Genomic DNA, 24,502 nt, shown 5'->3' on the forward strand with positions numbered 1-24,502 from the left:
AGATAGACTAATTTCTTATTCAAAGGGAGACACATTTTATTTACATAATGCTACAGAATTCAGAGCTAAGCACCTTTATGAACCATTGTAGCTTGAGACATTGTTATCATATATGAATAACTCCTCTTTCTTAAAATGGTTTTTCTGTTGGAAAAGGAAAAAAAATGGAATTTAAAGAATGAAAAATAAAGTATTGGAATGAAATTTGATTTGTTTTGATTTTTTGTTTGTTTTGTTATTGACATCTCTATTTTCTTTTGAATAATGAGACGTCCCACAAACCTCATGTGGCTATGTTCTGTTATGTATTTCAAAACCATTGTTTTAATGTTCTTTTTTTATGTTAGCATGAGTCAGATGAAATATGTTGAGGCAGATTTTTTTTTATGACTGGGTGCCCTTCCTGTTGCCAACTCTCACCTGTTTTCAAGTATTTGTATATTTCCCCTTGACTGACGTTTTTCACAGAAGATTGAAAACAGACAGTGCTTGCTTACCACTATCATGTGATATCAGAACAAGGGCATATGTGCATGCACATACACATACTGTGTGGCACCTTAGGTATGTCTTCTACTATCCATGTGAGTGAATTTGGTTGATGGAAACTGAAAAAAGCCTGACATATGTGTGTCTGTTTTTGGCCTCTACCACAACTTGACAATTACTGTTGGTGTTTTTACATTCCTGTAGCTTAGTGGTTTGGCAAAAGAGACCAATAGAATAAGCACCAGGCTTTAAAAAAAAATGAAATACTGGGGTTGATTCATTTGACTAGAAATTCTTCAAGTACCCCAGTATGGTTGCCGTCAAATGACTGAAACAAGATATACAAGTTTCTACTAGACCCACCACAAAAATTGCAGCTATAGTGGAAAACAATTGCTGAAGTTGCTATGCAGTGGGCCTGAACCTGAAACCATGTGGTTGAGAAGCAAACTTATTACCAGACAGTCACATCTGTGCCTTCGTACCACACAGCCAAAGTCAATAATACCTGGTGTGACTGCTCTTCACAGGAACTCTATAGGCATAGTGCTTTACTCCTTTATCTGCCTTTTAAAGCACATACTCTCCCTGCACTTACTGTCTTGCATATTAAGAGTTATAGTTTGTGGTGACTTCGTATTTATAAGAGAGTAACCAAACTCTTGGCTTTCTCTCCCTGAGCAGAAACTTCTTTGGTTATGGACAGCTGCCGACCCTATACAAAGTAGAAGTACTCTGCACACAAGTACCGATTACATGCCTAGGATTGGTTAGCTTCCCATAAGCAAACTGTCAATCTGGAAACTAAACTTTAAAACATCCTCTAATTAATGAACCTTTGATACACTAACAATACAACCACTAACTTACTGTATAACTCCTTTGTCTCTTAAATTTGTTACAACAACCTGCTGAAGCCATTATTTTGTCTCTTCTATCATTTATACTTACACCCACTGAAAACATTATACCTCTGTCTCTTTTATTGTTACTACAATGGTATTAGCTCCTGAATAAAATAATTTGAATGCCACTGGTTAATTTTGTCTTTCATCCTTTCAAGGTTAATTTTAAAATAAAAGTATTAATTCATGGTGTTCGATTGATGGAAATGTAAGAATGTTTCACCAAATGCCTTATGGTATTTGTTCCAGTTCCTTTGTTTGCTTAGTTCAAATCCTGCTATTGCCTACTTGGATGGTAGATTTAATCCTCTACCCAACATAATACTTACACCCTGACACTCTGGGTGCTTTGAGAAAAGTCTATTGTTTTGGAAGCATTCAGATTAGGTTTCTAGTTTAAACTCTTTGTATTTAAACCAGCTATACGTGGTCCAAAAATTCATGCTCAAGCTGGTTAGATCCATCCTCTCACACTTACCCTACAATATTATTCTAAAAAACAATCACGTTATCAAAATCTTGAAGCTATGAGATGATGCATGATTAATTTAAAACAATGTTAATAAATAAGCTTTACATTTGACAGAGTAATCTGAATACTAAAGGGTTAAGAATACCTTCATTCCTCTCACCGACAAGTTTCAGAGGCCCTGTAATGGGTCATGGGTACTGCTTTCTTGACAGATTTTAAAAAAAAACCCGTTTATCATCCAATCCAATCCAGTTCAGTTTATCTGCTTTTCCTTATTGCACCATGCCTACTAAGCCATAATCTTAAAACAAACTTGTCATTTAAATTCTCATTCCAAAAACTGCAACCCTCTAGAACTCTTATTTTCATTAAAAAAAAAACTTTTTTTGTATTAGAATTAAAATGCAGAACTTCAAACTGAATATCAACTCCATTGGCCGGAACTTTCTGGAAAGCTCCACATGAGTTTTAAATATTGCCACTCATCTCTCCGGATTTAAAACGAGTGTCCTCTATAGACAGTATAGACATATCTTGCCAGAATACACTGCTTCCATAAATAAACACTCTGAAAATACTCTTAAATGGGGCAAAGAAACAATCTTGTACAATTCCGCATTCATGAATAACAACAAAACACTGAAACTTATGCTAGATTTCACAAATTCTGATGATCTTTTAAAGCAACCATGCAGCTATAACACTACCAACTGTGTGGGATTTAGGTATAAACTGAACATACTACAGCTTAGGGTTTCAAAAGGATTAAAAGGCATACATGTTTTCAATAAAGGGTCTCCATGCTTTATATAGCTTAGGATCTTACCAGCCTAGTTCCAGCACTGACTGTCAAAACTGCTGCTTTAAAATCAGAAAAAATATTAACAGCCCTGGTTTGTAGCTGGTCTTCATCAACTCGCAAGAGCAACCCACACAGATGTACTGCACACATATCTAAGATAATACAGCTGCTACACACACAACTATCCTAGATTATGTAGAAAACAGTTAAGTTAGTGTTAACATATATAAGGATAAGAGCAAAATACCCGCCGTCCTATGGATGGTGCTGAGTTGTCAAACATTTAAACTAAATTTTCTCAAAATAACTTGTCCGACCGTCCTATAAGCCTCCCCTTTGACAAACATTGATTTAACCTAAATTTGAAACACCAGCAAAAGAAGAAATAAAGATAGACTTTCTTTCTATTCCAAAGAAATAAGGCCCTCATGCTTTCCGAAACTACATCTGATTGTCCCCCTTCCATACTCATACACATATGTGTATGTCATGACTCATGCACTGTTCTTTTCCTGACGCTTATACATTACCCTATGTACTATACATACACTTTAGATGAGTTGTAGTGCACCTGAGCATTGTACACAATGTTTTATTATTATTATTATTATTTTAAATATGCAATCAAAGAGTTTAAAGTACTAGTAATGAGAAGGCTGTTGACTGGGAGAACACAAACATGGTTTAAACAGTAAGCTTGGCAGGAAAGAAACATGCCTTTAAGCAATACAAAAACAACAAAAAAATGGAAGGTGCAGTTATGTACAGGTTGACAGAAGAAAAGCAGGACAAAAATGGCTTTATTGATCACATTCTCACCCGGAATTGATTTTTGTAATTTTTTCAAGACTTATACACGCCCTGATACTGTCGGTATCTACATATCAAATTAGAGCACAATTGGATGGAGGATGCCCGAGATCCTAGAAGCCACAAGATCACAGACAGACAAAATAAAAAAGAACTTTGGAGGTGATTTACCATGTCTGTGCAGCAGGCTGTTTGATGCAAAGTGGGAAACAAACGGGGAATATTGCTCACAGAACTTCATGGTGAGAAATGGAGGAAAGGAGTATTCTGCAAAGCTAGAAGAGATCCTTTCAGACTTCATTTCAGAAGATAAGGTAAATGAAGGGGGGGTGCATCAGCTGTGCAATGTAGAGAAACATCGTTCACAGTTCAGATGATAGTCTTGCAGGAGTTATGGTGTTGTATACAAGCACTGAAGGATATATTTTTTGCTTGAACTGCTCCAGTGCAGATATGAGAGAATCAAAATTGGACTCAATGTCTTGTGTCATTCCTACAAATAGATATGGTAAAATCTTTATACTTTTCTTGCCTGTTCTGTTTCTACTAAAGTATAACCAAGTTACTGACATACTTTGAAGTAATACTGGCACATAATAGGACAAGTGCCGATGATTTTGACAGGGTTTGGCGAAAAGAGTAGGATATATATATATATATATTGGGACTTGTGTCCATGCTAGTAGGGTGCCAAGAGCACCATCCGAGCGTGATCATTGCCAGAGCAGCCAACAGGCTTCCATGCTGGTGACACGTAAAAGGGCACCATTCGAGCATGATCATTACCAACGTTGCCTTACTTGCACCTGTGCCGGTGGGATGTGTAAAAAGATTCGAGCAAGGTCATTGCCAGTACCGCCTGACTGGCCTCTGTGCCGTGGCAGATAAAAGGGCACCATCCAAGCGTGATCATTACCAATGTCGCCTTATTGGCACCTGTGCTGTTGGCATGTGTAAAAAGATTCGAGCGAGGTCATTGCCAGTACCGCCTGACTGGCCCCCATGCTGGTGGCACATAAAAAGCACCCACTTCACTCTCGGAGTGGTTGGCATTAGGCAGGGCATCCAGCTGTAGAAACTCTGCCAGATCAGATTGGAGCCTAGTGCAGCCATCTGGTTCGCCAGTCCTCAGTCAAAATCGTCCAGCCCATGCTAGCATGGAAAGTGGACATTAAACGATGATGATGTTGATGATATATAGCTTGATAAATTCTTTGGGAGAATGAAATTGTAAAAAGGTTAAAAACTTCTGCTTTAGACGTGATGCTGTACTGGTGTAAGAAATGAGACTCTGAGTGTTTCCAATTGCTCTAAAAGGTATTATTTAGAAGACAGTAGTGAGATCATCTTGGGATGTTTGTGTGTATCTGAAATATCTCAGAAATAGTGTATTTTGTCTTAATTTTTTTTAATATATTTATTTTCATACTTGCCTTCAGCTGTGCAGTACAAATTTTTGAAACATTTGGACCTCTATTTAAATGATTAAACACAATTTTTGTTATTTCTTGATGAAAAAAATACATGTCTTCCATGAGCTCAACACGCACAAACACATACAGAATACACACACATATAATGAATGTCATGGCTCGTCAATCAACACAAACACACTCACTATCTGTGACATATACACACACATTGTCTTTGTCCATGTAAGAAAAAAAAACTGTTGATTTTTTGATGTACACAATATTTTAATCATTTAGAAATATTTTTAATGGAATGTGATTTCATCATCCAGAGTTCATTTATTTCCGTAATTTTTAAAAATCTATTTACTTTTGTTTTAAAGTGAAAGAGAGGAGTAAGTGAAAGATGTATGTACATGTATATGAAATGGATGTGTATGTGTGAAAAAGAGAGAGAGAGAGTGTATGAAGGGGTGCATTGTCATGTATACATACATACATACATACAATACATATGCATACATCTTTTTTGTATGCATGTAGGCATGTGTGTGTGTGTGTGTGAGGGAGAGAAAGAGTGTGAGTGAGTGAAAGTATGTGTTCTCAAGTATGTGTAAGTAGAACACATACACATACACTCCCCACCACCACACACACATGTCCATTTCATATACACGCTCATACATCTTTCACTTTAAAACAAAACTAACAGGTGGTTTTTCGGGATAAAAATTGTTAAAAAAAGCCTCTACTCATGTAAATTAATTACTATTGTTTGGATAGTTCCAATTAAATAAGTTCAGAAGTTAGGTTAAATATATATACATGCATAAGTACCGTGAATTCCTATTCTACAAACTGACAAACAATTCCCTGAATACTTTACCAGGCAAAGCTGGGTAGTACGTCTAGTTACATCTAATGTAATAAATGCAAAACCTAATTTCTGTGTATCGGTGTGTCACGCTTTGATCCTCTCTCTCACTATTCATTGATGCTCCTACTATTGCTCATGTTTGGGGGGAGAGTAACAGTAGGCGTAGAGATGCTAGTAGATTGATGGCTGTGATGGTAATGGAGCAATAGTAATAGTACAAGCTGTAGTTGTGATAGAAGCAGAGGTGACGGTGATAATGGTGATGGTGGTGGTAGCTGAAGCAGTCAGGGACAATGATGATAGTAAGCGATGTGAAAGACAGTGGTGATGGTGGTGAAGGGGAAGGCGTCGAAGTCAAAGGTATTGATGGTGGTGGCGTCAGAAGTCTGAATGGTGTGTCTATGGCAATGTTGATGGTACTGGTGATGGTGATAGTTGAAAACAATTAACAGAAAGAAAGAGAGAGGTTAGACCGGAAAAAAATTGTACTAACCTCTGAATGGAAAGACAAAAAAATGTTTATCATGCAGCTTTGCAATAAGTTCCAAGTCAACAAATTATATCATTGTTTTGATGAAAATTGTTGATTGCTTGGAAAATATTGGTCAAGTTTAATAAAATTTAATATGTACTCAATGCATGAAGTGTCATTGTTGGGCCCAAGGTCCAATGAAGACCCCCTCCACAGGAGGGTGGCTTTTAAGCTAGTATAAAAATAAACTTATTCATTTCATGATAAGCATCGAAAGTGCATCGTTAAAAAAAAAAGCTCTTATGAGAAAAAATATTAAAGCACTCAAGAATGTATAACCATTAATTTCGTTAGGAGAAAACTGAAATAAATAATTTGTCGGTAATAATTTAATTGGTTTCAATGTTTTACTAAACACCGTTTAGAATGGAGACTATTACACCGGTATAATATTTTCCTGTCGAAAACATTAAGCGAAAATGGAACCAATTGCCTTTAAAAGTTGTTTTGCGATAGAAGAAGAACGGGAGCAGTTAAGACAGGCTCGGCAAGATGTCATTAAAAAGGTTAAGTTAAGTCTTCATTAGAAATATTAACGCTTATTTTGTATTTTAACCGTGAGAGTTAAAAAACTATATCTGCAAATAAAATATACACATTTAAATTGACAAGCGATCCAGTTGCCAGTTTTATTAATAATTAATAAATAAAGACTTCCCCAACTACAAACTATTACATTATTTAAGTATTTAATGATATTAGTAATTAATAATAATAATTTAAAAAATGATTGTAGATTAAGTTTGTTTACTCAGGTGTGTATATATTAGTCGTTTTGAAATATAATATACAAGCCTCTCGTATAAAAATCCTAGATAATTCATAACATTTGTTTTCCATTTCAAATGTCCTGAATTATTTTAATTTCTGGTAGCTTTTGATCGTAAACTTCGTACAGAGATTATATTTACGAAATTGCTTGATTTGTTTTTAGATTAATTTTTATCAGTGTTATACTATGTTTTCTAACAAAGTCACAGAGCCTCAAAGTTTTGGAGAAGGCTATAAGTTGAATAGGAACACATCGAACCAGTACTTTTCTGGTACTTATTTATCAACCTTGGCGGAATTTGAACTCGGAATAAAAAGAGACTGCAAAAGTACTCGGTATTATATCCAGCATGGAAAGCAATTGTAAAAATGATGATCTCTGTCTGTCTGTCCGTCCGTCTGTCTATCTATCTATTTACCTACCTACCTACCTACCTACTTACCTACCTACCTACCTGTCTGTCTGTCTAATATGATGGACTTCTACATAGTTTCTGTCTACCAGATTCACTCACAAATCGTTGGTTGATCGAGAGCTATATTAGAAAACACTTGCCCAAGGTGTCACGCAGTGGGAATGAACCCGGAACCATGTGGTTGGTAAGCAAGCTACTTACCACACAGCCACTCCTGCAATAGAGTAGCTCTGCTAAAGGTTTCCAAAAGGCAGGAGGTGGAGTTAAACTAGATTAAAATCCCTAATATGTAGTTAGATTAAGTGAAACAGAATTTTCATAGGTGAAAGGTAAATACATAATTGATTGAATTGATACTTGAAATGGCAGTGAAGTTTTATAACAGTGACTCCTTATTGTTTTGTTTTGAATTTCAAAATTTTTATTATTAAAGGCAAAATCTGATTATGAAAAAGCTGAAAGAAAGAAGGAAATTGCTAAACAGAAAGGATATGATGACTGGATGTTGCCATCTGTATTGGAGAGAATTGATAAACAAGTAAGCAATCATCATCATCTTATGTCTATTTTTCCATACTTGCTTGGATTATTGTATGGTCTTCGTCAACATAGGCTCTCGTTTTTTGTTGTAACCATTTTGTCCTTTTTCTTTATGAAGTTCATCATCCTGTGTTCAGCCTCCAACACTTTCTCCTATTATCTTCATTACTTTTCCTCTTTCGCAAGTTCCTTCTACTTTAAATATTTGATTCTTCTTTATCCAGCTGTCATCTTCCATGCTCATTACATGTTTATACCAGCTCAGTCTTTTGTCTTACACACTCCATCTAACATCTTGTATATACAGTTTTTCTTGGCTCATATGTAGTCTATTGATTGTGTACACTAACATTTCTCATCTAGCAGAACATGCTTGCTTCATCTCTTTCTGATCCTTATATTTTCTCCATATTCAATGCCCAGGTTTTGCTACCATACAACTTTGCATTTTGTACACAAACATCATATAATCAACCATTCACTCAAAGAAAAAGAGAGAATGCCTTTGTTGTCTGTAGAGGTAATATTCTCATGAATATTTTCCATTTCATTCTCCACTGTAGATACTATACTTCTGGAACACCTTCTTCCACTGGTAGTTAGATTACCTAGATGAAAAAAGCTGTCAATAACTTCTACAAAGCTCTTTGAGCATTTGAACAAATTTCATGGTTACTTTTACTGCTAACTACTATTGTTCATTTGTCTATGATTTACACTTTTTATTTGTATCATTAATCATCATCAATACACAAGCATTGATGAAGATGCTTAGCAATAGAAATAAAAAGTGCATTTTGTACACAAAATATGAAAACAACTCACTAGGCTTAAAGCAACAAACTGTAAAAGTAAGTAGGTTTATAATTTAGGTTGTTGGTGTTGTTTGTTCCTTCTCAAGCCATGCCTGGATCATAGGGCCAGTTTCCTGGTTTCCTTGGCATATAGGTTCTCAACCCGATGGGACGCTGGTCCGTCGCAGGTGAGCTGCAAGATGCAGGAGGAAAGAGTGAGAGAAAGTTGTGGCAAAAGAGTCAGCAGAAGTTCGCCATTACCTTCTGCCGGAGCCATGTGGAGCTCAGGTGTTTCGCTCATAAACACACACATCGCTTGGTCTGAGATTCGAACCTGCGATCCCTCAACCGCGAGTCCGCTGCTCTAACCACTAGGCCATGTGCCTTCACATAATTTAGGTAATCAATCAAATATTTAAGATCAGTCCAAAGGTGTCACTCAGAGGGAACTATGACAATGATAAAATTGAAAGCTTAAACATCATTGCATACAGGAAATTACAATATTTTGTGGTTGTTGCAGAATTACTGATGTTGTAATAATTTGGTGCCTTGCTGTACTTAAGAAGACTTGTGCTCCTCAGTAGAAGTGTTAAGGCCAGTCCGCCCCCACTGGTGGAGAGGACAGGCCTGCAAGGGTCCTGTGCTGGTGCCATGTAGAAAGTACCTGTGTTGGTGTCACATAAGGATGCCATGCAGTGCCAAATAAAAGTGTCTGTGCAGTACATAGTACATAGTGATAATTCTGTCTCAGATTATCTCTATCTTGAGAATGGTATTTTGTTACATCTTAAGCCTCAAATTTGAATCATGAAGGCACTTGGCTTCATGGTTGTAAGATCATGAATTCAACTCTTAGTGGTACGTTGTGTTTTTGAGCAAGACACTTTATTTCACAATGCTCTAGTCTACTCAGCTGGCAAAACTGAGTTGTACCTGTAAGTCCAAGGGCAAGCCTTGTCACATTCTGTGTCATGCTGAATCTTCTTAAGAACTATATTAAGGGTATGTGTGTCTGTGGTGTGCTCCACCACATGCATGTTAATTTCACAAGCAAGCTCTTACATTGATTGGATCATCTGAAACCTTTGTCATTATAACCAGCAGATTGTCAGTTTTTTTTATCCTTAAATTTTTATAATATTGCAGAGTGAACACAAAACCAAGTCAAAGAAATCAAAGAAGGAGAAGAAAAAAAAGAAGAAACATAAAAAAGAGAAGAAACGGCACCGTGATTCAGAATCATCTGATTCAGTAAGTGTTAAGTTATCTTTCGAAAGATCTGTCATTGTCACTTTATGAAATAGGCTAGTTGCTATTTATAAAACTGTTGCTGTAACTGGCCACTTACTGCTAAACAACTAGTCAGATGTCATCACTGAGTACAGGTATGGCTGTGTGGGTAAGAACCTCACTTCACAACTTTGTGATTTCAGGTTCAATTCATTTGTCTGACATCTTGGGCAAGTGTCTCCTTTTAAGGCTTTAAAAATTTTGAGTGAAATTTAGTAGATGGAAATGATGTAGAAGCTCAGCAAAAGGACTGTTCCTGATTTTGGCTGGTAAACTTTATCTGTTACCCAAATTAACATCACCACTTGGCTTTGAATGCCTTTTGTTGAATCCATTGTGTTGTAAGCATTTGGACCATGATTTTGGTCTGAGAGTAACTTTCTCCCTTCTTGTTACTAATCTCAGAATCTCTGAAAATGATCATGGACACTAGGCTTTCTTTTGTGACTAAATCATTGTCATCCTCTTTGACGTCTACTTTTCCATGCCTGCATGGTTGGATAGAGTTTACTTGGGAAGATTTTTAATAACCAGATGCGTTCCTTGTTGTCAGACCTTACCTATTTCTGAATTTCCATCAAATACTGAGGTGCACATTAAAGGCTAATTTTAAATTTTGTGATCAATATATTTGTAGTAAAGATGAATTGACTTTGTTGTTGAATGTTATGGAAACTGAAAATTTGTTGGACAATGTTATTTAATGCTTTTCATCTATACACTACATGTATCTAAATTTTCATTTTATGTAATTTTATATGTAATTTTATGTAATATTATGTAATTTTATTTTATGTAATTTTATTTATTTTTTTACTGTCTCACATTGACTTGAAATAAAAAAGGAAATTATTTATATATTTATAAAGGAAAGCTCTGATAGTGAAGGCAAGTGGATTGAAAAATCTGCTGTAGTTCCTGCAACAGATCCATCTTCAAATGCACCTTTAAAGGTATGGGTATTACTTTCTTAACCCTTTTATTCCTAGGTGAGCATAAGACCTCAAAGGTTTCGAAATATTTGGAGAAAATGTATTGTTTAATTAATTACGCTTAACTCTTACTCCATGGGAACTGAGTATATTCAGGTCTGTTCATGTACACTTGAGACATGAGAACTGAGTTTCTTTGTTTTTGATAGCGGGGTATTTTCAAGAATTCTCCACATTTCATATGATATAGTGCACACCTTTTACATTTACTGGCAAATAGAAAAAAATTTGCAAGAACTGATTTGCATACGATTACATCATGTGTTATATGTTTCATCACCAGGAAATATTTAATTAGCATAGTAAGGGTTAATGGTTATGATTCAGTTTATTGTCTTCAATTTTCATAACTTTATTCTTTCTACATAAAGAAGAATAGATAAAAGAAACAGTACTCACTTATCATCATCATCATCATCATCGTTTAACATCCACTCTCCATGCTGGTATGGGTTGGACGGTTTGATATGGAGCTGGCTAGCAAGGAACTGTCCTAACTCCAACTGTCTGTTGTGGCATGGTTTCTACAGTTGGGTGCCCTTCCTAATGCCAACCACTTATCAGAGTGTGCTGGCTGTACCAGTACAGGTGTATTAACGCAACACCGGCATAGGTGCTTTTTAAGTGGCACCAGTGCCTGAAAGGGCAAGCCTGTATATGTGGAAGATAGCAATTTTACATAGCTTGACATGTCTTATCAAGTACAGCAAATCGCCACATCTCCTGGTCCGTTCTTATTTCCTCAGTAAGGCTCAGTGTCTGAAGATCCTTTCTCACTGCTTCATCCCACATCTTCCTGGGTCTACCCCTTCTACAGGTACCCACTACTATTAGAGCTCAGCACTTCTTTACACAGCTGTCCTCATCCAATAGACAAATATTCATATTTTCACACCAGTTACTCTCTTGAAGCACAAGAATGTGGGGGATGTAATATGAGTTGATTGTGCTCTTAGATAGAAGAATGAGGGATGTCAGGGGATGAAATGTCGAGAATGCTTGATAGGGCAGAAAGTGTGGAGGAGCAGGGTCCTGCATGTACAAGCATAATCAAGGTGGTGGTTTTAGGACATCATATTTGCTGTGATAGACCAGTCTTGTCAAGCACAGCAAATCATCAATCATCTCTAGCTTTTGTCATCTCCTTTGAGAAACTCAAGATCTTAAGATCAGCTTTCTCTTCATCCCATGTCATCCTCTGTCTTTCCTCTTTCACATGTTCCATCCGCTTTAAGTGACCTGCACTCCATGCAACTGCTCTAATCCCTATGCACCACATGACCAAACAAGCAGTATCTTCTCTCTTACACACTGCATCTGATTCCTCTTATGCTCAATTTTCCACTCAGCACATTAGCACTTTTTTGCTCATGCACACTGATATTGCACATCCACTATTAACTTCATTCTTCTCTAGTCTTCACATGTCCTTTGCATTCAAGGTGTATGTCTCACTCCTGTATAGCATTGCTGTTGTTGCCAATAGAGGCAATAGCTGTTATATCACTGTATTGGTGAGACAGTCAGATGTTGTTGAAAACCTTGATCTTGTGATTGTGAACTTTGCCCAGGCTATTCTTATTCTAGTGGCAATGCTCTCAGAGCATTCTGGTATGTAGTGGAATCTATTTTCTGAACATCTTCGTTGTCTATTGCCCCTGTGCATCTGCCACACGCAAAAACTATCTTCCCAGTTAGCCTCCCTTTGATATTGCTGCACCTCTTATGTGTCCATAGCTTATACTGAGTACATCTTACGGTGTTTCTACCTACGCCTTTTCTACAGATTGAGCAGGGCCATCTACCCGAAGGGGTCTATGATTTGTCCGCCTTCTTACATTCTAGGACTTTGGTTTTTGCTAGACTGACTTGAAAGTCCTTCGATTCTAGACCTTGCTTCCATACTTGAAACTTCATCTCTAGTTCAGGTAGTGATTCAGCTATTAGAGCAAGGTCATAGAGTAGAGGAGCTCCCAGGGGCAGCCTGTCTTGAATTTCTTTGTTGTTAACTGGAGGATTATGATGAATAAGAGAGGGCTGAGGATTGATCCTTGGTGGACCCCTATTTCTACCCAGAATTCTTCACTATACTCATTGCCAACCTTCACCTTACTGACAGCATCCCTATACAGGGCCTGTACAGCTCTTACCAACCATTTGCCTACTCCTAGTTTCTGCATTGCCCATCAGATAAGGGATTGGGGTCCCCTATCAAAAGCTTTCTCCAAATCAACAAAAGCCAAGTACAGAGGTTTATCCTTGGCTAGGTGTTTCTCCTGCCATTGCCTTACCAGAAATATAGCATCAGTGGTGCTTCTACCTGGAACAGAACCAAACTGCGTCTCATCTAGGCTAACTCTCTCCCTAATTAGTTGGGCTATGACCCTCTCCATGACCTTCATCACCTGATCCAGCAATTTGATACACCTGTAGTTATTTGTATCCTGAGCATCACCTTTACCTTTGTAGCTGTTGATTATGGTGCTGCTACACCATTCATTGGGCATGACTCCTTTGTGAATTACCTGATTTACAATACGGGTGACTAGACCATAAATCCCCACCATCAGATATTTTAAACCCGTAACCCACATAGGCTTAAAATCTCTCTCCCTCTCTCTCTCTCTCTCTCTCACACACACACACACATATATATTTGTATATTTTATTATCTAGAGAGACAACTGGATGGAAATGGGATTTGAAGCATTACCAACTGTAAGTCGTTACCAAATCAAACAAGAAGAAAACAAGCTGAAAAATGCTAAGAAGGAAGAAGAGAAGAAAAAATTAGAGGTAAAAAAAGAAAATGAGCTAGATTTTTCTAATTAAAAATTTTAACTAAATTTTAAAATAATTTTTCCATTTTTTTCTCTCCTAATGATTTTTTGATTTGTCTTCTACATTGATTTCTATAAAAGAATGATTCTACAGGAATGTTTTACTTTCCTAATTTTTCACCTTTCTTCCTCTGAAGGAGGGTGGTATTCTTGCTAGAAGAGTAACCCCCAACTCTGAGTTAACCTCATTGCTTTTACAGTGTTTAGCACACCAGGCAAAATGCTTAGTGGTATTTCATCTGTCTTTATGTACTGAGGTCAACTTTGCCTTTCATCCTTTTGGGATCAATAAATTAAGTACCAGTTACGTACTGGGGTCAATGTAATCGACTGCTCCCCACTCCCCTAAAATTTCGGGCCTTGTGCCTAGAGATGAAAAGTATTAGAGCTTGTAAGGGTGAATCGTATTTTTGTGTTTTATCTATTGAGAATCCACTGCTGTGGACATAATTCACTGCTTTTGACTTCTTGGTGACTGGTTTTAGTCATGCTCATGATTCTTTGCAGATCCTCCAAGACTGGTGAAATTGATATGGTTTGCCAAATTGACACAGCATCTGTGTTCTTGTGGAAATAATATTTTTTTTGTTTTTTTTTAAAGAATCTAGCAAATAAAATATAGTACATTTGAGTGATGAAAGACACGTTCTTTTGTATTGCTGTTGCTGTTGTGGACTAGAGAGAAACTCTTGAAGTCTATGATGTTCCAAAATAATTTTTAGTTACAAATTTTAGTTTCATTGATTCTAATTACCATTAACTAGTTTTCTTACCAATTCATGATTTGCTATTCAGTTTGAAAAATAAAATAAAACAATTTATATAGGAGCAGGTGTGGCTGTGTGGTAAGAAGCTTCCTTTCCAACCACATGGTTCTGTGTTCAATCCCACTGCATGACACCTTGGGCAAAAATGAATTAGGGGGAGAGTTAGTTTAGAAGAGATGCAGTTTGGGTTTGTGCCAGGGAGAAGCACCACTGATGTCATATTTCTAGTAAGACAGCTGCAGGAGAAATACGTAGCCAAAGATAAACCTCTGTACTTGGCTTTTGTTCATGTGGAGAAAGAATTTGACAGCATCCCCCGATCCCTTATCTGGTGGTCAGTGTGGAAACTAGGGATAGATGAGTGGTTGATGAAAGCTGTACAAGTTATGTACAGGGATGCTGTCAGTAAGGTGAGGATTGGCATCAAGTATAGTGAAGGAGTCAGGGTACAAATAGGGGTTCACCAAGGATCAGTCCTCAGCTCCCTCTTGTTCATCATAGCCCTCTAGGCAATAACAGAAACTCAAGATAGGCTGCCCCTGAGAGCTCCTCTATGCTTATGACCTTGCTCTAATAGCTGAGTTGCTACCAGAACTAGAGAAAAAGTTTCAGGTGTGGAAGCAAAGTTTAGAATCGAAGGGCTTTAGAGTTAACCTAGCAGTTAGTAAGAAGGTGGAAAACTCACAAATTCATTCGGTAGATGGCCCTACTCAATCTGTAGAAAAGGCATTGCTAGAAACTCCATAAGATGTACCCAGTGTAAGCTATGGACACATAAGAGGTGCAGCAATATCAGAGGAGAAGATAGCTTTTGTGTGTGGAAGGTGCACAGGTACAATAAACACCAAGAATGTACAGAAAATAGATTTCATCACATGCCAGGGGAAAAATCTAGATGTAGTCGAAAGCTTCCGTTACCTAGGTGACGCAAGTCAGTAATAGGGGTGGCTGCTTTGAAAGCATAGCTGCTAGAATAAGAATAGGCTGAGCAAAGTTCAGAGAGCTCCTACCTCTGCTGGTAACAAAAGGCTTCTCGCTCAGAGTGAAAGCAGATTGTATAATGCCTGTGTGTGAACAGCCATGCTACATAGCAGTGAAACTTGGGCTGTGACTGCAGAGGACATGCGTAGGTTTGTAAGAAATTAAGCTTGTATGCTCCACTGGATGTGTAATGCCAGTGTGCATGCATGACAGAGTGTAAGCATCCTGATAGAAAAGTAGAACATCAGAAGCATCAGATGTGATGTGCAAGAGAGATGACTGCGCTGGTATGGTCATGTGATGTGTATGGATGAAGACAGGTGTGCGAAGAAGTGTCTCACTCTAATGGTAGAAAGAACCTGTGGAAGAGTTAAACTCAGGAAGACATGGGACAAGGTGGTGAAGCACGACCTTCGAATGTTGTGCCTCACAGAGGCAATGACAAGCAACTGAAACCTTTGGAGATATGCTGTGCTTGGGAAGACCTGTCAGGTCAAATGAGATTGTGGTCGTGGCTGGATGCCAGTGTCACATAACTGGCCTGTTGAAAGCACCCTTCAATCGTTGGGTAATATGCTGTGCTTGTGAAGACCTATTGAACCGATGCCAGTACCGTCTGAGTGGTACATGTGCTGGTGGCATATAAAAAACACCCACTACACTCTTGGAGTGGTTGGTGTTAAAAAGGGCATCCAGCTGTAGAAATTATGCCAAATTAGATTGGAACCTAGTGCAGCTCCCCAGCATACCAGTTTTCAGTCAAACCGTCCAAGCCTGATTGGCTCCCGTGATGATGGCATGTAAAAAACACCATCCGAACATGGTCGATGTCAGTACCCCGTGAGTGGCTCCTGTCCTGGTGACATGTAAAAAGCACCATCTGAATGTGGTCAATGCCAGTGTCCTCTGACTGGCCCCTGTGCCGGTGGCACATACTACACTCTCAGAGTGGTGGCATTAGGAAGGGCATCCAGCTGTAGAAACCTTGCCTGATCAGATTGGAGCCTGGTACAGCCTATTGGCTTGCCAGTCCTCAGTCAAACCGCCCAACCCATGGACTTTAAATGATGATGATGTGTGTGTGTATATATATATATATGTGTGTATGCATGTATGTATGTGTGTGTATGTATGTACATATCTGTGTATGTGTGTCTTTGTGTCTGTGCTTGTCCCCCATCACCACTTAACAACTGGTGTTGGTCTGTTTACATCCCTGTAACATACCAGTTCAGCAAAAGAGACCGATAGAATAAGTACTAGGCTTAAAAAAAAAGTCCTTCAGTTGATTTGTTTGGCTAAAACCCTTCAAGGTGGTGCCCCAGCATGGTTGCAGCCAAATGACAGAAACAAAATAAAAGATATATATTTTAATTTATTTTTAGTATTTGTTATTTTAAGATGTTATGTTTTGACTTCAAATTTTGCTTCAGGGCTAAACAAAAAGAAAAAGAAAGAAAAAAAAAAGCAAAAGAAAAAAGACAAAGACAAGAAACCCCCCTCCCCAATCCACAAATTTTTCTGTATTCTTTTATAGATATTATAAATATTGTTATAAGTATCAAAACATGTCAGAACTCTACAAAATTTATTTATTTATTATTATTATTATTATTATAAGGTGGTGTGATGGCAGAATTGTTAGCATGCCAGGCAAAATGCTTTAATTGTATTTCGTCTGCCACTACACTCTGAGTTCAAATTCTGCCGAGGTTGACTTTGCCTTTTGTCCTTTCGGGGTCAATAAATTAAGTACCAGTGAAACACTGGGGTTGATGTAATCGACTCATCCCCTCCCCCAAAATTGCTGCCCTTGTGGCAAAATTTGAAACCATTCTTCTTCTTCTTCTTCTTCTTCTTCTTCTTCTTCTTCTTATTATTATTATTATTATTATTATTATTATTATTATTATTATTATTATTATTATTATTATTATTATTATTATTGTAAATTTTAATAGTCTGTACAACAAGAGCGAGAACTAAACCCATTTTGGAAAGATGGTGGGACAGGATTACCAGAAGAAGATAAAAAAGAAACAGCAGTGCCTCATATTTCTTGGCTGAGGAAATCTTACAAAAGATGTCAGGAGCAAGCTGAAGAAACTGGTCAAAGTTTAGAAGATGTTGTTGCAGAAAGATGGGGTGTAAGTGCTTTCATTAATGTTGTGGAATTTGCAATTCTTCGTTGGAATGTTATATTTTGTATTATTAGTTTATATTATTATATCAGTAGGTGGAGGCATGGCTGTTGTGGCTTGCCAACCACATAGTTCCAGATTCAGTCCATATGTTTGTCACCTTGGGCAAGTGTCTTCTATTACAACTCCAGGGTGACCAAAAAAAAAAAAAATAAGGGTTGTGGATTTCCACCTTGGCATCCAAAACTCAGAGTTTTATCTTGGCTATTGAATAATTGTCACATATTATTTTACAGATAAATTTCCTCTATTTACATAATATTGAGGTCTCTTTCTTTCTTTTGTTATCTTACCGTTTTTACCAGTATATATATATATATATATATATGTATATACACACACATATATATATATATCATCACACACACACATCATCATCATCATCATCATCATTTAACGTTCTTCTTCCATCTATGCAAGAGTGGAACGGTTCACAGGAGCTGGCCAGGTAGAAAAACTACCCTATGCTACTCTGTCTATTTGGCATGGTTTTTATAACTAGATGCCCTCCCCAACACCTACCACTCTGCAGAGGAAGATAGAAATAGGTGTGTATGTGTTTGTGTTTCCTTATCTTGACTTTCCACGATAGTTGTTAAATGATTGTCACTGCCATATAAAGAATGCCATTCATTTTCACTATTCTGTAAGAACATGTCTGGTCATGGAGAAATATTACCTTGCTTGGAAACAGGTGGAGGTTGGTGACAGGAAGGGCACCCAACTGTAAAAAATCTGCCTTACTAAACTCTGTCTGACTTATGCAAGCAGGGAAAAGAATACATCAAAATGATGATGAAATGATGATGATGATATTTGTTATTTCCATTGATTTTTTTAATATTGATTTCTTTCTTTTTCTTTTCTTTTAAGTCTTTGAGGAAACTAGAATCACTGATGAAAAAAGCAGAAAAACTTGAAAGAGAGAAGCACGGTTCCCAGCAGTATAGGTATACAGAATCTAAGAAATCTCATGAATTTTCAAGTAGAAATAGGGAGAGATTTGGAGACAGAAGAAACATGTTCAGATCTCCTGAGTCTTCTAATAAATATTATCCAGATACTCAATCAAAATCAGAGGACAGTCGTAAACATGGTTCTTATGATAAAAATAAGGACAATTCCAGTCAGAAATATCGCTCCAAGTCACCTAGCTCTTATCACCATGACAAATCTCAGGACAGTAATATCTACCAGTCATCTCGAAGCTCTTATAAAACTTCTATGGATTATTCCAGCAGAAATTCAGGTTATTGTTCCAAACCAAGTGACAATAAAAGATCTCAGTTTATGAAGCCCAGTGAGCATGAAGATTCCGAGACTTCTAAGAGCCGTGGCTATTTGCAATCTAGTGCCAGCACTGTTCCACGGTGGAAAAAACAGAATACATCACAGCCATCTATCAATTTGAAAGATGTAAAAAAAGATGAGGAAAGTTCTAGAGGCGGAAGTAAGCCAGGAAGGCAAAGAAAATATTCTTCTGGTAGGAAATTTTCACTAGTATTGTTTTTTTCCTTATCCTTTCACACCTATGGGATACAGAGATATAAAGCTCCAGTGAATTTTTCTTATATGTATCAATAATTGGATGCAGTGTAGTATGATATATAGATCCCAAAATAGGAAGTTTGATGAGGATTTTAAAACTTAATTGATCAGTATGTAATGTCATATCTTGGAATATTTTTTACTTTTTTATAACTTGTGGATAAGCAATCAACATCATCATCATCGTTTAACATCTGCTTTCCATGCTAGCATGGGTTGGATGATTTGACTGAGGACTGGCGAACCAGATGGCTGCACCAGGCTCCAATCTGATCTGGCAGAGTTTCTACAGCTAGATGCCCTTCTTAATGGCAATCACTCTGAGAGTGTAGTGGGTGCTTTTACGTGCCACCGGTACGAGGGCCAGTCAGGTGGTACTGGCAATGGCCATGCTCAAGTGGTGTGTTTTATGTGCTACCTGCACAGGAGCCAGACCAGCGGTACTAGCAACGACCTTGCTTGAATGCTTTTCATGTGCCACCAGCACAAGGGCCAGTAAGGCAACACTGGTAATGATCACATTTGAATGGTGCTTTTTATGTGCCGTTCCCACACAAATGTAGATGTTATGCATGCATATACACATACATTCCACTCTGTCACAAACACATACACACAGCTAAGATCTGCTGTGTGTGTATGTCAACAGCATTCATGTGTGTATGTGTACACAACACATGCCAGTAGCATCTATTTGAATTTCTCTCTCTCTTTTGCATACACACTTTTATAATCCCCTTTCCACTGCATTACAGATTTTTTTACACCACAGGAATCTATTATTAACACTTTAATGTAATAGATGTGAAGATTAAATAGATAAGGAAAATACATGGATACTGTTGATATCGAAAGATGAATATAAACTCAAACCTTTGTTCCTGAAATACTGCAAATATTATGACAAACTGTATGAAAATATTAATGAAAGTGTTTAAATGAAAATGTAATTCTTTCTAATATAGGTACAAGGCCTGACATTTGTTGGGTGGGGGCTAGTTGATTACATTGGTACTTATTTTATTGACCCTGAAAGGATGAAAGGCAAAGTCTACCTCAAAAGAATTTGAACTCAGAATGTAAAGCCAAAAGACATGTTGCTAAGCTTTTAGTCCGGCAAGCTAACTAATTTGTCAGCTCATCGCCTTAAATGGAAGTATACTGAAAGTACTTGCATTCTATATCATTTTTTAAATAATTGCCTGCATTGGTTGGTTTTTCACAGATTGACTTTCCTGAGGGTATGTTTTTACACCTTACTTTAGTAAAGACCAACAATCACTTTTGAATTTGGTTTTGATTTGAAGATGTATGAAGTTTTGCAATATATTTTAAACAACAATTATAATAAATTTGATCACTGATTTCTTTTCCTAGGCATCATAATATCAATATGAAAGGTTATTGTATATTATACACAAAAGATTATTTTGTTAAGGATTTCATAACCCAAAAGCAGTTGTGCACATGATAAATGAGTGCATATTATAAACAAATGCTTATAAGGCTTATAGGTTTCCATCATTTACCAAATATCACTCATGAGGTATTGATCAACCTGAGGAGCCAATCCCAAACCATGTGGCTGTCAGATCCTGCTTGTACTGAGTAAAATGTAAAGACCCACTTCAGTCATGAATGACCATAGAATTATACCTAGAAAGTTCCCCTCTGAGCAAGGTTGTTGTCCAATTAAAAGGCAACGGCTAACAGAGCTTGGCACCAGTGACATTGCAACTCATTTCTACAGCTGAGTGAACTGAAGCAACGTAAAATAAAGTGTCTTGCTCAAGAACACAATACACAGCCTAGTCCAGGAATTGAATTGACAACCTCACAATTGTAAGCTCAATGCTCTAACCACTGAGCCCTGCTGAGTATTGATGTGAATATTATTGAAAAATTTTCCAAAGAGAAGGCTGATTGAGGTTATTCTTGTTAAAAAAAGAAAAGCACCAATCATGATATTCTTTCAATTTCTTTGAACCAGAAAGCTTTGTTTTCTATATTTTAATAAAAAATTAGAATAATTTAGTATTTAAAAAAATTTTTATTCTCTTTTGTTCTGATAAGGTTCCAGCTCTAGTAGCAGCAGTTCATTGTCTTCTACCAGTGATAGAGATGACAGAGAAAAAGAGGACATGAAAAATGATGAAGAAGAAGAAGAAGATGAAAAAGTTCCTGTCATCCTCACTGAAGATCAAATGAATGATTTATCAGCTAAAATTCTTCGAGCTGAACTTATGGGTGATGATGTAAGAATGAGTATTTCTAATTTAAGATTAGATACTAGAAACAGATGTTCAAATATGACATAATATTGGTTTAAAATTTTGGTACAAGGCCAGCAATTTTAGGGATGGGAGTATGTCTGTTACATTGACTCCAGTGTTCAGCTAATACTTAATTTTATTGATCCTGAAAGCATGAAAGGCATGATGGCATTTGAACTCAGAACGTAAAGCCAAAAGAAATAGCACTAAGCATTTTTCTCCTGCATGTTAATGAGTCTGCCAACTTGCCACCTTAAAATATGACCTAATAATCCTCTGTACTAGAGGTACAAAGCCTGAAATTTAGGGAGAGGGGATTAGTTGATTACATCGACCCCAATGTTTCACTGGTACTTAATTTATCGACCTCGAAAGGATGAAAGGCAAAGTTGACCTTCATGGAATTTGAACTCAGAATGTAGCAACAGGCAAACTACCATTAAGCATTTGTCCACCTGCTGGCAAACCGTCCAACCCATACCTGCATGGGAAAGTAGTCTTTAAATGATTACAATGATCTTCCTGGCCCTTTGCTGCCTATAACAGAATTCATTTTGTTATGAACATTCATATCTGATCTCTGATTCCTTCCCTGCTCTTGTTTGACATTTGTCCTGCTCACATTAATCTGTATATGTTCAGATGGAGCATCAACTCCATCGATCTCAGCAGATTGAGAAGATCCGCCGAACATATTTTCATCAGTTATAAAAATATATATGTATCTTTTAAGTGTTTGACAAGAGTTATTTCCCTTCATTTTTACTGCTTAATTTGAACGTGTGCCATTGCACAATAAAATTGGAGAAATAAATATATACATACACATACATTAAAAAAACTGCATCTTTCACACATGCATACACACACACACACACTCATCATAATAACCAGATAGTTAAAAAATGAAAATAATTAAAAAAAAGTATCATTAATTTTGCAAGCCATTGCTTTTAACTTACATATTCATATATACTCTCTTTTTACTCTTTTACTTGTTTCAGTCATTTGACTGCGGCCATGCTGGAGCACCGACTTTAGTCGAGCAAATCGACCCTGGGACTTATTCTTTGTAAGCCCAGTACTTATTCTATCGGTCTCTTTTGCCGAACCGCTAAGTGATGTGGACATAAACACACCAGCATTGGTTAAGCAATGCTGGGGGACAAACACAGACACACAAACATACACACACACACATACACACACACACACACACACACACACACACACACACACACATATATATATATATACATATATACGACGGGCTTCTTTCAGTTTCCGTCTACCAAATCCACTCACAAGGCTTTGGTCGGCCCGAGGCTATAGTAGAAGACACTTGCCCAAGGTACCAAGCAGTAGGACTGAACCCGGAACCATGTGGTTGGTAAGCAAGATACTTACCACACAGCCACTCCTGCGCCTATATGTATATATATACATGTAAAATAGTTGCAAGAATAAGTTACCTCTTTCTTTCACAATGTAGTAGATAGTATTAGAAAAAAATCATCAGGCTATAAAAATAATTGTTCAGATATATTAGTGTCAATTCCTTGTACCTTCGATGGCTATATAACCAAATCTGTTAGCAGGACCTTAGATCAACCAGAGTCCATATAAGAGTTGGGTGGGGTGTCCACGCAACAACATAGTAAATTAAGGACCCATAATAATATTTTAAGGGCTCCTGAAAAAATTTTGTTTTAAATGTATGTATTGCTAAATATTGCATGTAACAGCTAGGTTTCTTTCTCTAACATTTTACATGGATCAACCGACACAAATTAATGTCTGAAAGACAAAATAGAAATTTTGAAAGAAGTATCTATAAAATTTGTTTTTAAACATTGCATGGCTATGGGGGTCCACCAGAATAAAATAATAATCAAAGGAATCCATAAATAAAAATAATGATTGAGAACATCTGCCTTAGATGGTTATACAGCCAAATCTGTTAGCAGAAACCATTTCATTATATATTTTAGCTGAGTATATTTCCTGTGAAAACTGTTTGAAAAACGCTTTGAAAAAGTAGACATTAAAAGTATATATTTTTTTTTTATTTCAGGATCTAATGGAAGAATTACAAGCCAAATTGAATGCTGCAAAAGAGGCTCGGTCTAAAAACCAGCAGGCAATGAAAACGCGCCCAGATAAAACTCAAGCAGAAGATGTCCTTCTAACACATGTTGACCGTAGTGGTGTTGCTTGGCCAATGATGGACTCTGAAGACAATGTGCCAGTAGGAAAGAAAAAACGGAAAAAAATAGTATGTTTTTTTGTGTTTTTATGTTATACCATTGTAACTTTATGTTATACCATATGTAACTTTTTGGTGATTCCACACTGATAGGAGAGTGTATTGTTGTAATTACACACACATACAAAGGAGATGACAGCAGATAAGATATGTGGTGCATTGCTGTACTCAAGAAGACCAGCCCACCACAATGGAATTAAGATCCTAAAACCAAGGTGCCACATAAAAAGCACTGATGATAGTGCCACATAAAAAGCACTGGTGATAATGCCATGTAAAAAGCACTGATGATAGTGCCACATAAAAAGCACTGATGATAGTGTCACATAAAAAGCACTGATGATAGTGCCACATAAAAAGCACTGATGATAGTGCCACATAAAAAGCACTGGTGATAATGCCATGTAAAAATCAGTGATGATAGTGCCACGTAAAAAGCACTGATGATAATGCCATGTAAAAAGCACTCATTACATTCTGTAATGTGGTTGGTGTTAGGAAGGGCATCCGGCCATAGAAGC

General features: G+C 37.1%; 2 protein-coding genes across 5 annotated transcripts in view; both read left to right on the plus strand.

Annotated features, from left to right (window-relative positions):
* Nucleotides 1-16,792, plus strand: part of LOC115212769 (protein lifeguard 1) — a 64,955-nt gene extending 48,163 nt beyond the window's left edge. Inside the window, exon 12 of one of the 3 annotated variants that reach the window (XM_036504100.1) lies at nt 16,769-16,792. The gene's annotated coding sequence lies outside the window, so the exon portion shown is untranslated. Of the gene's footprint in view, nt 208-5,433; nt 5,458-16,768 lie in introns of those variants that run through there. The other 2 variants (XM_036504101.1, XM_029781442.2) reach the window with 2 other exon arrangements.
* The window catches only part of LOC115212766 (CWF19-like protein 2), a 71,666-nt gene continuing 53,811 nt past the window's right edge, over nt 6,648-24,502 (plus strand). For both annotated transcript variants that reach the window (XM_036504099.1, XM_029781440.2), the window contains exons 1-9: nt 6,648-6,805; nt 7,920-8,024; nt 9,970-10,074; nt 10,983-11,066; nt 13,782-13,901; nt 17,655-17,840; nt 18,768-19,377; nt 21,516-21,697; nt 23,790-23,990. In XM_036504099.1, coding sequence (XP_036359992.1) covers nt 6,719-6,805; nt 7,920-8,024; nt 9,970-10,074; nt 10,983-11,066; nt 13,782-13,901; nt 17,655-17,840; nt 18,768-19,377; nt 21,516-21,697; nt 23,790-23,990 — 1,680 coding nt within the window. In that variant the 5' untranslated portion in view covers nt 6,648-6,718. The remainder of the gene's footprint in view (nt 6,806-7,919; nt 8,025-9,969; nt 10,075-10,982; nt 11,067-13,781; nt 13,902-17,654; nt 17,841-18,767; nt 19,378-21,515; nt 21,698-23,789; nt 23,991-24,502) is intronic.

This window comes from Octopus sinensis, linkage group LG6 (genome assembly GCF_006345805.1).
Source record: "Octopus sinensis linkage group LG6, ASM634580v1, whole genome shotgun sequence".
Taxonomy (NCBI): domain Eukaryota; kingdom Metazoa; phylum Mollusca; class Cephalopoda; order Octopoda; family Octopodidae; genus Octopus; species Octopus sinensis.